General features: G+C 39.9%; 1 protein-coding gene across 3 annotated transcripts in view; it reads left to right on the forward strand.

Annotated features, from left to right (window-relative positions):
- LOC122551543 (N-chimaerin) overlaps nt 1-14,311 on the forward strand; it is a 233,394-nt gene that overhangs the window by 155,170 nt on the left and 63,913 nt on the right. For all 3 annotated transcript variants that reach the window (XM_043693573.2, XM_043693576.2, XM_087989005.1), the window contains 2 exons: nt 4,046-4,123; nt 6,959-7,043. In XM_043693573.2, the coding sequence (XP_043549508.1) occupies nt 4,046-4,123; nt 6,959-7,043 (163 nt within the window). The remainder of the gene's footprint in view (nt 1-4,045; nt 4,124-6,958; nt 7,044-14,311) is intronic.

Here is a 14,311-nt window from a genome sequence, read left to right on the forward strand (position 1 = left end):
CACACCTAACACTATGGGAAATTTAGCATGGCCAATTTACCTGACCTGCACATCTCTGGACTGTGGGAGGAAACCCACGCAGACACAGGGAGAATGTGCAAACTCCACACAGACAGTCACCCAAGGCTGGAATTGAACCTGGGACCCTGGTGATGTGAGGCAGCAGTGCTAACCACTGAGCCACTGTGCACCGGGGTATGAAAACACTATTGTTGACAATGATAATAGTAGTAATCAGTAGTCTACAGGCCTGTAACAGTAGCTAAACAGTAACACAGGGAATAAATCACAAGGTAAAGAGGGCATATAAAATAAAACATAAAACATAATACATTAATCATGCATGACTTTAGCTTTCTTGTAGATTGGGAAAGTCAGATTAGCAGTTATGATGAAAGAATTCATAAATATTATTCAGGGCAGTTTCTTCGAATAATGGATCCAACCAGGTATCATGCCAATTTTGATGTCATGATGGGAAATGTGGGGGGTTTAATAAATTATGTCAGAATAAAAGATCCCTAGGAATCTGATACCATAACATGGTAGAATTTAGCATTTAGTTTAAGAGGGAAAAACCTGGGTCAGAAACAGTTGTCCTAAAACATAAGGGTAATTACAAAGGAATGAGGGCAGAGCTAGCTGGAGTGAATTAGAGATTGGTAGCAAAGACTAATGAGGAACGATGGCAGACATTTAAGAAAATAGTTCATGGTTCACAGCAAAGATGTATCCCAGTAAGAAAGAAGATTTCTAGGGATATGAGGTAACTATGGGTAACCAGAGAAATTAAGGTCAGTACAAAGTTGAAAGAAAAACATACAGTATAACAATGATTAATGGTAAACTAAAGGATTGGGAAAGTTTTAAAACCAATGAAAGATGGGCGGCACGGTGGCACAGTGGTTAGCACTGCTGCCTCACAGCGCCTGAGACCTGGGTTCAATTCCCGCCTCAGGCAACTGACTGTGTGGAGTTTGCACATTCTCCCCGTGTCTGCGTGGGTTTCCTCCAGGTGCTCCGGTTTCCTCCCACAATCCAGGTGAATTGGCTATGCTAAATTGCCCGTAGTGTTAGGTAATGGGTAAATGTAGGGATATGGGTGGGTTGCGCTTCGGCAGGTCGGTGTGGACTTGTTGGGCCGAAGGGCCTGTTTCCACACTGTAATGTAATCTAATCTAATGACCAAGAAATAAAATAAAGGAAGAAAATAAGCTTTGTGTAAAGTTGCATGGAAAATTAAGACAGTGGACAATGTATAAAAATACATAAAAAGAAAGAAGCCAAAATGATTATAGGTGCCTTGGAGAATGAGGCTAGGAAGCTAAAATGAAGAACCCGGGAATAGAAAAGGAATTGGATAAATACTTTGCATTCGTCTTTGTGGTAGAAGATACTAATAGTTTTTCAGAAGTATGAAGTCAAGGGAAAAAAGGGGAGAGGAGATAAATTGAATAACTATTACTCAGATGTCCTTAACCCTAGTTATAGGCATGTAATACAGACTTGAGGAATCCTGCTCATTGCTGCAAAGACCAGTATCTATCCCCCTTATTATACTGTCCTCCACTACAAGTACATTCCTATTTCCTGCCCTCACTTGAATTACCAAGGTCCCACTGTCACTTTGCTCATCCTCACTGCAGTCTGCACTCTCACCTACAGAGTTCACTAAAATCTTTTACGTTCGACCACTGCACAGGCAGAGACTCCTCAAATGCAACCTTTGGGCCCTCAAACTTGCCTCACTTCCAGTCACACCCTCTTATCCCTGACCACAGACCAATTTCAATTACCTAATCTCAAGGCCCTCAGGAGCAAAGTCCAGGTTACATTCTCCTTCCTTGATTTGGCACAATATCTGCACCTCAGAAGTTAGCTCCTCAACTCAGATGTGAAGTTCCTCAAGCTGCAAACATTTACTACAGATGTGTTTGCTTTGGATCACATTAGTGTCCAGCAGCTTCCACATATTTCAGCAGCAAAATATCACACATCCTGCCATCACTATCATGGATTTAATTTACAAAATTATTTGTTCAAGATTCCCAGCTCTTTAAACTTCATTGTACTGATATATGGTTTTTATAAAGTAACAAGAAATAAAATCTCCAGTATCAATTTAATAATCTAAAGAAGAAAAACAGTGGAAATCTAAACATTTACCAGTCTCACTCACCAATCAGTTTTTCCTGCTATCATGCCACACAATGGTTTGTAGCATCACTTTGACCCTGGTCCATCCCTTTTATCCTTTCCCACTTAACTCTTACACTGGAGGGTTTATTTCAGTATACCCTGGTTAAAGCATCTCTGTTCCCTTTGCACTGAATTTCCACTTTGAATCAAATTATCAATAGTGGTCAGTAACTCATTTGCCCTTTGTCTCACTCCACTGCAATCCCACACTGTTGTAGTCCTACACTGACAATGCACCTTACTAGCAGTGTGTTGACTGTATGCCTCACACATGATGATGAGGTGCCAGCACAATTTGTGCTTGGTCACAGTGTCTACATGGAACATCTGCCCAGATCTCTGCATGTTTGTTTTTGGTCATAGCATTGTTCCTGGCAGTAGCCTTCAGGATGTGAAAAGCCTTTTCTTTGGCACAAACAACTAGAATTATTTATACGTTGAAAGCAAATATCAATGCAAACTGTCAAAATATCAAAGAAGCCTTTCAAGTCAGCATTTATTCTATATTTCAAGTAATTTATATTTTAATGTAATTAATGCTATTGATTTACCATACCCACAAGTGTTCTAATTATTGTCTCAACAAAAATATATATAACCAAAAAATGTAAGTTTATGATAAATGAAGACTCTGACAAACCAACAGCTTTCTAAAGATTCAGATAAATGGAATATCTTAATCTTATTTGATTTGGTTATTAAAATGAGTCATTTCTCCAATAACTAATCCTGTTTCTGGAGAAAAGCCCCCTGAGTATATTCCAGTTTGAAATGTGTAATACATTTCTAATTTGAATATATTCATGAATATGAAAATATAGACTAAATCATGGTTCTGTTTTGTTTCTGTTCACAAGAAGCAATAATTTAGGATAGTAACCTGATATAATTGTCTGTGTAACTGAAAACGTGTTCAACATTTCAATAAATAATGTTATAAAATATTTTCAATACTGAATATAGGAAAGGAATCCAAAATTTGTGAGAGATTCATTTAAAATATAGTTAACGTGTATTGTGTTTTAATGATGCATGACTCATTTATTACTCATTATTCCTACTGACGGTTGTTATTTTAATCTAACGTGATGAAAGCACACAGTCCTCAGGAACAATGGATCAGTGCCAGGGATTTACTATTGGCTGGCTGAGTTCTTAATGTGACCTGACTAATCCACTGTGCCTGCCAAAACCCAGCCCCCACCCCCTCCCCCACCCCACAAGAATAAGGTTGTCAGGAGCTTAGTATCCGCAAACTGGTTGAAGACACGACTTGGAGCATCTCTAATTCAGGAGACCATCTGAAAAATGCAGGGAAAATGGGTGCTAAAGCTTGACCCACTCTGCTTTTAAATCCCATTTGGAAATGAGTTGCTAAGTGGATGGACTGACTTGGATATTTTATCTGTTAAAAGGAATATACTTCAAATCACATGCAAGCTTATTTTTCAATTTGCCTTGTATTTTAGAAGGAATTGTATGTAGAGATCTGTTATAGATATAAATAATGAAAGTTTGACTACTTTAAGTTACCTTTAGAAAATTATATGACATATGTGTTCCATTTAAGTAGAACATAGTCTAGGTCTCTTCATTGATCTGTTGTAGTTAATTTGTTATTTTAATTAGTTATTATTTCAGTTTGGTCATAAAAATTGCCAAGTACAAGCAAATGCCTTCTAGGGAGTGTTGGTCAGGTCGAAAACCTTACAAATTCCTAATTCGTGAGTCTAAGGAAGAGAACCATCAGCAAGATGTTTTGGTAGCAGCTCTAGGAATGAGAATGGCACCCCAGAAAGCAGCTACATCCCTGTGGCAACCACTAAAACTGTTTGCTTATTCACAGTTGACTTCACTTGTTCGAAGAGCCACTCTGAAGGAAAATGAAAGGATTCCAAAATATGAAAAAGTACATAATTTTAAGGTAAGGAATTGAATTTGTTATACTCAGCAATGAACAGATGTATAGATTTTCAAACATATATTTTAGCTATCAGTTCACATATATTTTATAAATAATAGCCATTGTATAGTAGAGTTGTTATTATGAACTTAAATTCCAATTGTTATCATGAATTTGTTGGATTTTTTTCCCAGTGTACAACCAAATAATTATTAACAAAACTGTTTCACTCAAACTTGCTTATATTATTATGTAGCTAAATTTGCATTATTATTAAAAAATAATTAGTCCATATATGTTTTAAACTTCAAACAAAGATTTCCTTCAATGGTTAAATTATTCATGAAATTAACAATCAAAAACATAAAGAGCTTTTCCCCTTTCATATATAAAGAATAACATAGTTTTAGTGATAGTAAAACCTGCATTTTGTCAGTTCTTTGAAAGAATGCATTAGCTGTATAAAATTAATTTTATGTAGCATTTGATCCTCACTTAAAATCACAGCTACATTTTTCTCACCTAAACAAATATGAATCTTTTTGATATTCATAACCTGTCTTGAGTCCCAGAGTTTGGGTTGTCTCGACTGGTACTAGCATCAGACTTACATCAATCTTTTTTCTAGTGAAACCTTCATTTGCTATTGAGATAATTGTTTTGAAAAGTGTAGAACTAACTGAAATCACTCATGAGTAAAATATCCTATTTCCAGTATTTTATGTTTTGAAACCTTCCTACCAGTTTGTAAATAGAAACGTCCCCAAAAAAGTATGTGTTTTCATAGAATTTTATTCCTTTGCCAATGGAATAGATGTGAATAGATTCATGACATAACTAGTATAATTCCATTTTTAATTTTTAATTTTATATTGGCTTAGACTTCTAACCAGCACTCATAGTGAAGGAGTAGTACAGTATGTTGTGCCTTAATCATTGCTTGTTGAAGACTGTTACTAAATATTTATAACCATACGTTCCATTAGAAATTATTTGCAGGAATCATTGTTTGTTTGTTACACTCAAAAGCTGCTTTGGAGGTCCTATGATTTTGTTGGAGGAAGGAACTACTTTACTTTCTGACAGTAATCATACATTGTGTACTTAGGTTTTTTGATTTAATGAACAAAAATATAATATTGTTTCTTTCCACTTGAGAACCTCCACATAATTTTATTTTATCATATTTAACTTACATTTCATCAGCTGATTCAGTAACCTGCTTGATTTCATTTATACATGAAATGTCAATGTTATCCAAATACAGTTTGGTTGACATAGCATGTTTTTAGAGATCAGAGTAAATGCTGTTTTATTCGATAGGAATAAAGCACACAATGGATGTTGGTACCTAGAAATTTAATATTATTCATGAGTGTGTGCTCTTTCACAATATACGGAAAATATAACTATATAGTTAAAACAGTTTATTCCTAATAATTTACTCATTTACATCACAAAAAAGGAAAACGTTAGCCAGTTTTTCTGCAATAAAATGTGTTGCAAATTCCTATGCCAATAAAATTCATGTCATATTTTTCCTCTCTTTAAAAATCCAGTTTAAAACAATTTAGGAATAAAAAAACTTCAGTCACGCATATTAATTTGTATTAATGTAAAGTTCTGGGTTCTTTACAAACTGCATGTGTGATTTTTAAATAATTGTTAGATTTATGCTTTTATTTTGTTTTTTTGATGGAAAACTGTTTAATTAAAATACTCCGTTATGTTCCTGAATATTTTAAAATGCTAATACCACTGCAGTAACATCACTGATAGTTGCCATGGTAATACATCTCCACTCGTGTTGCCACCTACAGACATTGCTCTCCATTTAGTATATTACATAATATGTGATATTATGAACCATGTCTCCATGACATTCAATGGCATTACTATGGTTAAATCCCCTACGCTCAATATCCAAGGGGTTTCTATTGACCAGAAACTGAACTGGGTCAGCTATTTAAATACTGTGCCTACAAAAGTTGCCAGGCTCTGAGAATTCCATGGTAAGTCAACCCCTGACTCCCAAAGTATGTCCACCATCTACCAGGCAGAATTCAGAAGTGAGGTGGAATACTGTCCACTAGCCTGGATGAATGCAGCTCCAACAACATTTGAGAAGTTCAGTTACATCCAGGACAAAGCAGCCCCGCTTGACTGGTACACCGTTCACAATTTTGTTCCTCCACCACTAACACACTGTGGAAGTTGAGAGTACCATCAACAAAATGTACTGCAGCTACAGGGTCGCTTAACAACACAGTGTAATCACACAAGAGCTGCCAGCTTGAAGGACAAGGGTAGCAGAAACATGGGGACACCACTTCCTTCAAGTTCCCTTCCAAGGTACAGACTACTGTATACTGACATGGAATAGAAACGCAAGTCCTTCTGTGTCTCTGGGTCAAAATTTTGTCATTCTCTCTCTAACAGCGCTATGGAGGTACCTTCACCCCATTGACTGAAGAAGGCACCACCACCTTCTCTCAGGCATTTAGGGAAGTGGAACAAATTGTAGGCTATCTAGTGACACTCATGCCCCATGAAAGACATTTTTAAAAAGACAAAAATGCACTCAATGACCACATAATTTGCTTTTGTCTTTCAATGTTTTAAAATTGGTAACAAAAACAATTAAAAGAAAAATTAAGATCAGTTGAATTTTATATAACCACTTGCAACCTTATACAACCACCATTATTTTAAGATTTTTTCTGCTCTTCAGTTCTATTAAAATTATGCATTTTAATCAAACAATTTTCTTGAATAATTGGTGGTGTTAAACTATTCATTAAAGCTCTTAATTTTGTTGCATGATCGTATTTCTCTAATGTGGCTGATACACTACAGGTTCATACATTCCGAGGGCCTCACTGGTGTGAGTACTGCGCCAATTTTATGTGGGGTCTGATTGCTCAAGGCGTGAAATGTGCAGGTACTTTGCTGTTCAAAATATATCTCCACATTTTTTGTGCTCTTTTAATTTTAAGGTAATTATATGGGACCTTTATTCAGTGATTTGTTTTTTGAATCAAATATCTTCATTTTTTTACTCTAGATATATTTTTAATGTTCCTAACTTGATCATAACTGAAGATATTATAGCAAAGTTAGTTATGAAAGCTCAAACCAATTCCTTGAAATAACTTACTTTTATTCTGAAATACCAACATTAATATGGAATACGATGTGCACATGGTAATTTCTTATTCATAGATATTATGCTTCAACATAGATAGAAATTGTTTTATTTGCTAGGAACAAAATGTTCAAATGTTACATTTATAATGCTCCCATTGACAACTAGCCTTCTGTATACAATAGTCTGGTAGGGCACTCCAACTTAACAGTGTAATCTAAAGCGGACATAAAGTAAGCCATTTATCTTGTTTGACATCTTACAAAGTTCAGGCTTCTGCACAACATGAGTGATATTTACTGCAAGAATAGAGCAATATCAGCAACATGCCGCAGCACCTTTCATTTAAAGCCATGACTAGACTGACAGCACCATTGTACCTCTGCAGAAGCAAATACCCACATTTGAAATAATTGTTCATTACTTAAGATATCAGAAACAATGAAGATGTTGGTAGGTGCATATACAAGAACCATGAATTGTGATTTAATTTTTCTCCTTGGGTTTTCGTATTTGTGGTTCCCAAAATACCTTTCCATATACACAGCTACCTGCATTATTTATTATGTATCTGTTTGGAAGATTCCAAAGTACAAACATAAAGCCTCATTAAACAGAGGTTTAACTGCAAACAATTCATTTTGTTAGAGCATTGGAAGTCTGTCTGATAGAGATGTTCAAAATTGGGAAAGATTTTACTCTGCAAGGAAAACTATTTCCTGCTTAACAATCAATTTGTAAGAAAGAGGTGTAACTTGAAATAATTCATTGAGATTAAATGGCATTATCATCACTGAATCCCCCACTATGAACATTCTGAAAGTTATCATTAACCAAAAACTGAATTAGATTAGCCATTTAAATACTGTGGCTACAAGAGCAGGTTAGAGACTAGGAATTCTGTGCTGAAAATGTGTTGCTGGAAAAGCGCAGCAGGTCAGGCAGCATCCAGGGAACAGGAGAATCGACGTTTCAGGCATAAGCCCTTCTTCAGGAAGGGCATAAGCCCTTCTTCCTGAAGAAGGGCTTATGCCCGAAACGTCGATTCTCCTGTTCCCTGGATGCTGCCTGACCTGCTGCGCTTTTCCAGCAACACATTTTCAGCTCTGACCTCCAGCATCTGCAGACCTCACTTTCTCCACTAGGAATTCTGTGCCAAGTAATTCAAATCCTAATTCAGCAAAGCCTGTCCATTGTTTAGACTGCAAGTCATTGTATGATAGAATAATTTCCATTTGTCTGGATGAGTTCAGCTCCAATGCAAGAAGCCCAGAGCCATACAGGACAAAGTATCCTTCACCATAAATGTTTGTATCTTCCATCAATGTCACTCAGTGGCAGCAGTATATACCATCTGCAGTTGAATTGTGGCAGCTCTCCTTGGCTACTTCAACACCACCTTCTAAAGCTGCAACCTCTATCAGCTTTAGGACAAGAGATGGAGATACATGATCATACCATCCTGTACAAGCCGTACACTGTCCTGACATGGAACTATATTGACATTCCTTCACTGTCACTCGGTTAATATCCTGGAACTCCTATCCTAACAGCAGTGTGGGTGTTCCTACCCATCATGAACTGTACTGGTTCAAGAAGACAACTCACCATCACCTTTAATATTAAAGTTTAACACTACCTCTTGCTTTCATATTCTATACGTTTTAAAAACAAAATTGTTTTTGCCTTTTAATGATTTTATTTGTATTGTTGTACCTTCACGCTATGATGTTTCTATTGTTCTATTTAAAATCTAACCGTTTAAGGCATACCTCCTTACCATTATTCTTCTTTTAAAATGTAGTACTTCACATTTCTCCACATTGAAAAATTTGTTACCCAACTGCTTTTCCATGAGTCTCTATGTTTTTCACCATCTTTATCACAATTTTATATATATGAATTTGAGTTCGTATCATTGGGCCATTTTGCCTATCGAAACTCCTCTGCACTTTAAAAATATCTACTTCAACAAATAATGGAACAGGGCTGGCCTGGATTGACTATCATTTCAACTTGTTCCAGTCCACTGAATGATTTTCTTCTAGCTTGATTCTATTTTGTTGTCCGTCTGTTAGTTGCTTCCATTTGAGATTATTCTGACTTTTCCATTGGTCCACAGTTTACATTTTTCTGGCCCTAGCTGCCTCCTCTTAACAGGATATGCAATCTTGCTTCATGTCTGTCCCCTATCAGGATGGTTTGAAAGCTCTCTGTTTCTTCCTTAAAGACGTGAATGGTCCCAATACCAACCTCCATCACCAAGGCAAGTCTTGTGTGCACTTTGAAAAATGATTCCTTAAATTCATTTCACCTTCCCCAACTCATAGAACATTATAGCGCAGTACAGGCCCTTTGGCTCTCGATGTTGCGCCGTCCTGTCATACCAATCTGAAGCCCATCTAACCTACACTATTCCATGTACATCCATATGCTTGTCCAATGACGACTTAACTGTACTTAAAGTTGGCGAATCTACTACCGTTGCAGCCAAAGCATTCCATACCCTTACTACTCTCTGAGTAAAGAAACTACCTCTGACATCTGTCCTATATCTATCACCCCTCAATTTAAAGCTATGCCCCCTCGTGCTCGCCGTCACCATTCTTGGAAAAAGGCTCTCCCTGTCCACCCTATCTAACCTTCTGATTATCTTATATGTCCCTATTAAGTCACCTCTCAACCTTCTTCTCTCTAACGAAAACAGCCTCAAGTCCCTCAGCCTTTCCTCGTAAGACCTTCCCTCCATACCAGGCAATATCCTAGTAAATCTCCTCGACACCCTTTCCAAAGCTTCCATATCCTTCTTATAATGCGGTGACCAGAACTGTACACAATACTCCAAGTGTGGCCGCACTAGAGTTTTGTACAGCTGTAGCATAACCTCATTGTTCCGGAACTCGATCCCTCTATTAATAAAAGCTAAAACACTGTATGCCTTCTTAACAACCCTGTCAACTTGGGTGGCAACTTTCAAGGATCTGTGTACCTGGACACCAAGATCTCTCTGCTCATCTACACTACCAAGAATCTTACCATTAGCCCAGTACTTTGCATTCCGGTTACTCCGTCTAAAGTGAATCATCTCACACTTGTCTGCATTAAACTCCATTTTCCACCTCGCAGCCCAGCTCTGCAGCTTATCTATGTCTCTCTGTAATCTACAACATCCTTCGTCACTAACTACAACTCCACCGACCTTAGTGTTGTCTGCAAATTTACTAACCCACCCTTCTACACCCTCATCCAGGTCGTTTATAAAAATGACGAACAGCAGTGGACCCAACACCGACCCTTGCGGTACACCACTAGTAACTGGACTCCAGGATGAACATTTCCCATCAACCACCACCCTCTGTCTTCTTTCAGCAAGCCAATTACTGATCCAAACTGCTATATCTCCCACAATCCCATTCCTCCGCATTTTGTACAATAGCCTACTGTGGGGAACCTTATCGAATGCCTTGCCAAAATCCATATACACCACATCAACCGGTTTACTCTCATCTATCTGTTTGGTCACCTTCTCAAAGAACTCAATAAGGTTTGTGAGGCACGACCTACCCTTCACAAAACCGTGCTGACTATCCCTAATCAAAGTATTATTTTCTAGATGATTATAAATCCTCTCTCTTATAACCTTTTCCAACACTTTACCAACAACTGAAGTAAGGCTCACTGGTCTATAATTACCAGGATTGTCTCTACTCCCCTTCTTGAACAGGGGAACCACATTTGCTATCCTCCAGTCTTCTGACACTATTCCTGTAACAATGACAATTTAAAGATCAATGCTAAAGGCTTGGCAATCTCCTCCTTGGCTTCCCAGAGGATCCTAGGCCCAGGGGACTTATCTGTTTACACACTGCAGGATTTCTAATACCTCTTCCTTGTGAACCTCAATCCCACCTCGTCTCGTAGCCTGTATCTCAGTAATCTCCTCGACAACGTTGTCGTTTTCTAGAGTGAATACTGTTGAAAAATAATCATTTAGTACTTCCCCTATCTCCTCTGACTCCACACACAACTTCCCACTACTATCCTTGATTGGCCCTAATCTTACTCTTGTCATTCTTTTATTCCTTAAATACCTATAGAAAGCCTTAGGGTTTACCATGATCCTATCCGCCAACAACTTCTCATGTCTCCTCCTGGCTCTTCTGAGCTCTCTCTTTAGGTCTTTCCTGGCTATCTTGGAACCCTCAAGCGCCCTAACTGAGCCTTCACATCTCATCCTAACATAAGCCTTCTTCTTCCTCTTGACCAGAGATTCCACTTCCTTCGTAAACCACGGCTCCCGTGCTCTACAGCTTCCTCCCTGCCTGACAGATACATACTTATCTAGGACACACAGTAGCTTTTCCTTGAATAAGCTCCACATTTCTAATGTGCCTATCCCCTGTAGTTTTCTTCCCCATCCTATGCTTCCTAACTCTTGCCTAATCGCGTCGTAATTGCCTTTCCCCCAGCTGTAACTCTTGCCCAGTGGTATACACCTATCCCTTTCTATCACTAAGGTAAACTTAACAGAATTGTGATCGCTATCACCAAAGTGCTCACCTACTTCCAAGTCTAACACCTGGCTGGGCTCATTACCCAGTACCAAATCTAATGTGGCTTCGCCCCTTGTTGGCCTGTCTACATACTGTGTCAGGAAGCCCTCCAGCACACACTGGACAAAAACTGACCCATCTATAGTACTCGTACTATGGTGTTCCCAGTCAATATTTGGAAAGTTGAAGTCCCCCATGACAACTACCCTGTCTCTCTTACTCCTATCGAGAATCATCTTTGCTATCCTTTCCTCTACACCTCTGGAACTATTCGGAGGCCTATAGAAAACTCCCAACAGGGTGACCTCTCCTTTCCTGTTTCTAACTTCAGCCCATACGATCTCAGTTGACAAGTCCCCAAACATCCTTTCTGCAACTGTAATACTGTCCTTGACCAACAATGCCACACCTCCCCCTCTTTTACCATCTTCTCTGTTCTTACTGAAACATCTAAATCCTGGAACCTGCAACAACCATTCCTGTCCCTGCTCTATCCATGTCTCCAAAATGGCCACAACATCGAAGTCCCAGGTACCAACCCATGCTGCAAGTTCACCCATCTTATTCCGGATGCTCCTGGCGATGAAGTAGACACACTTCAAGCCAACTTCTTGCTTGCCGGTGCCATCTTGCATCCCTGAAATTTGATTTTGGACCTCACTACTCTCAACCTTTTCTATACTCGAACTACAATTTTGGTTCCCTGCTGGATTAGTTTAAACCCACCCCAATAGCCTTAGCGAATTTCCCCCCCCCCCCCCCAGGATATTGGTATCCCTCTGGTTCAGATGAAGACCATCCTGCTTGTAGAGGTCCCACCTAACCCAGAAAGAGCCCCAATTATCCAAGAATCCAAAACCCTCCCTCCTGCACCATCCCTGTAGCCACGTGTTCAACTCCTCTCTCTCCCTATTCCTTGCCTCACTAGCACGTAGCACGGGCAACAAACCAGAGACAACAGCTCTGTTCGTCCTAGCTCTAAGCTTCCATCCTAGCTCTCTGAATTTCTGCCTTAAATCCCCATCTCTCTTCCTACCTATGTCATTGGTGCCTATGTGGACCACGGCTTGGGGCTGCTCCCCTTCCCCCTTAAGGATCCCAAAAGCACGATCAGAGGCATCACGAACCCTGGCACTTGGGAGGCAACACACCAACCGTGAGTCTCTCTCATCCCCACAGAACCTCATATCTGTCCCCCTTACTATGGAATCCCCAATGACTACTGCTCTGCTCCTCTTCCCCTTTCCCTTCTGAGCAGCAGGGACAGACTCTGTGCCAGAGTCCTGTACCCCACTGCTTACTCCTGGTAAGTTGTTGTCCCCAACAATATCCAAAACGGTATACTTATTGTTGAAGGGAATGGCCACAGGGGATCCCTGCACTGCCTGCCGGTTCCCTTTCCGTCCCCTGACTGTAACCCATTTGCCTTTTTCTTGTACCTTAGGAGTGACTACCTCCCTGTAACTCCTCTCAATAACCCCCTCTGCCTCCTGAATGATCCGAAGTTCATCCAGTTCCAGCTCCAGTCCCCTAACGCGGCTTTCGATGAGCTGGAGTTGGGTTCACTTCCCGCAGATATAGTCAGCAGGGACACTAGTGGTGACCCTTACCTCCCACATTCTGCAGGAGGAACATACAACTGCCCTAATCTCCATTCCCACTATTCTAAATTCCCAAAGAGACTGTTGAAAAAATAAGGAATAAAATAAAACTCGTTACTTTACCAATCAGGCGCACAGGTCCTTTTATTTTGTTAGAGGAGGAGGATGGGTGGAAGACACTACCCGAGTAGTGTTTCGGGTAACGCAAGCACACAATTATATGACTTCCCAGAAATCCTTCACTTCTCCCTCGCACCTCTCGGCAAATAGATCTGATTCCCGAGATAAGTCCCTTTTACTGCGGGAAAATTCACCCTTCCCAGCAGCCCTCACTTCACCATTCCTTCCCTCCTCGCCGCTCTGGCAAAATGGAGGCCCGATTCCCGAAGTAAGTCCCTTTTAATGCGGGAAGACTCACCCTTCCCGGCAGCCCTCGCTTCACCATTCCTTCCCTCCTCGCTGCTCTGGCAAAATGGAGGCCCGATTCCCGAGGTAATTCCCTTTTAATGCGGGAAAACGCACCCTTCCCAGCAGCCCTCGCTTCACCACTCCTTCTCTCCTCGCCACTCTGGCAAAATGGAGGCCCGACTCCCGAGGTAAGTCCTGAGACTGTAAGAAATAAAGGCGGCTGTTCGGCCCTTCAAACTTGCTCCACCATTCAGTAGAATCATGGCTGATCCGACGCTCCTCACGTCTACTTGCCTGTTCTTTCCCCATGACCATTGATTCCTCTACTGAGCAAGAATATATCTATCTCAGCCTTAAATATACACAAGGACATTACTCCAATAACTCTCTGCTGGAGACAAAAAAACTGCAGATACTGGAATCCAAAGTAGACAAACAGGAGACTGGGAGAACACAGCAAGCCAGGCAGCATTAGGAGGTGTAACCCTTTTTCAGTACTGGG

This window comes from Chiloscyllium plagiosum, unplaced genomic scaffold (genome assembly GCF_037043375.1).
Source record: "Chiloscyllium plagiosum isolate Xiang-an unplaced genomic scaffold, Cpla_swu_hap1 HiC_scaffold_7, whole genome shotgun sequence".
In the NCBI taxonomy this organism is placed as follows: domain Eukaryota; kingdom Metazoa; phylum Chordata; class Chondrichthyes; order Orectolobiformes; family Hemiscylliidae; genus Chiloscyllium; species Chiloscyllium plagiosum.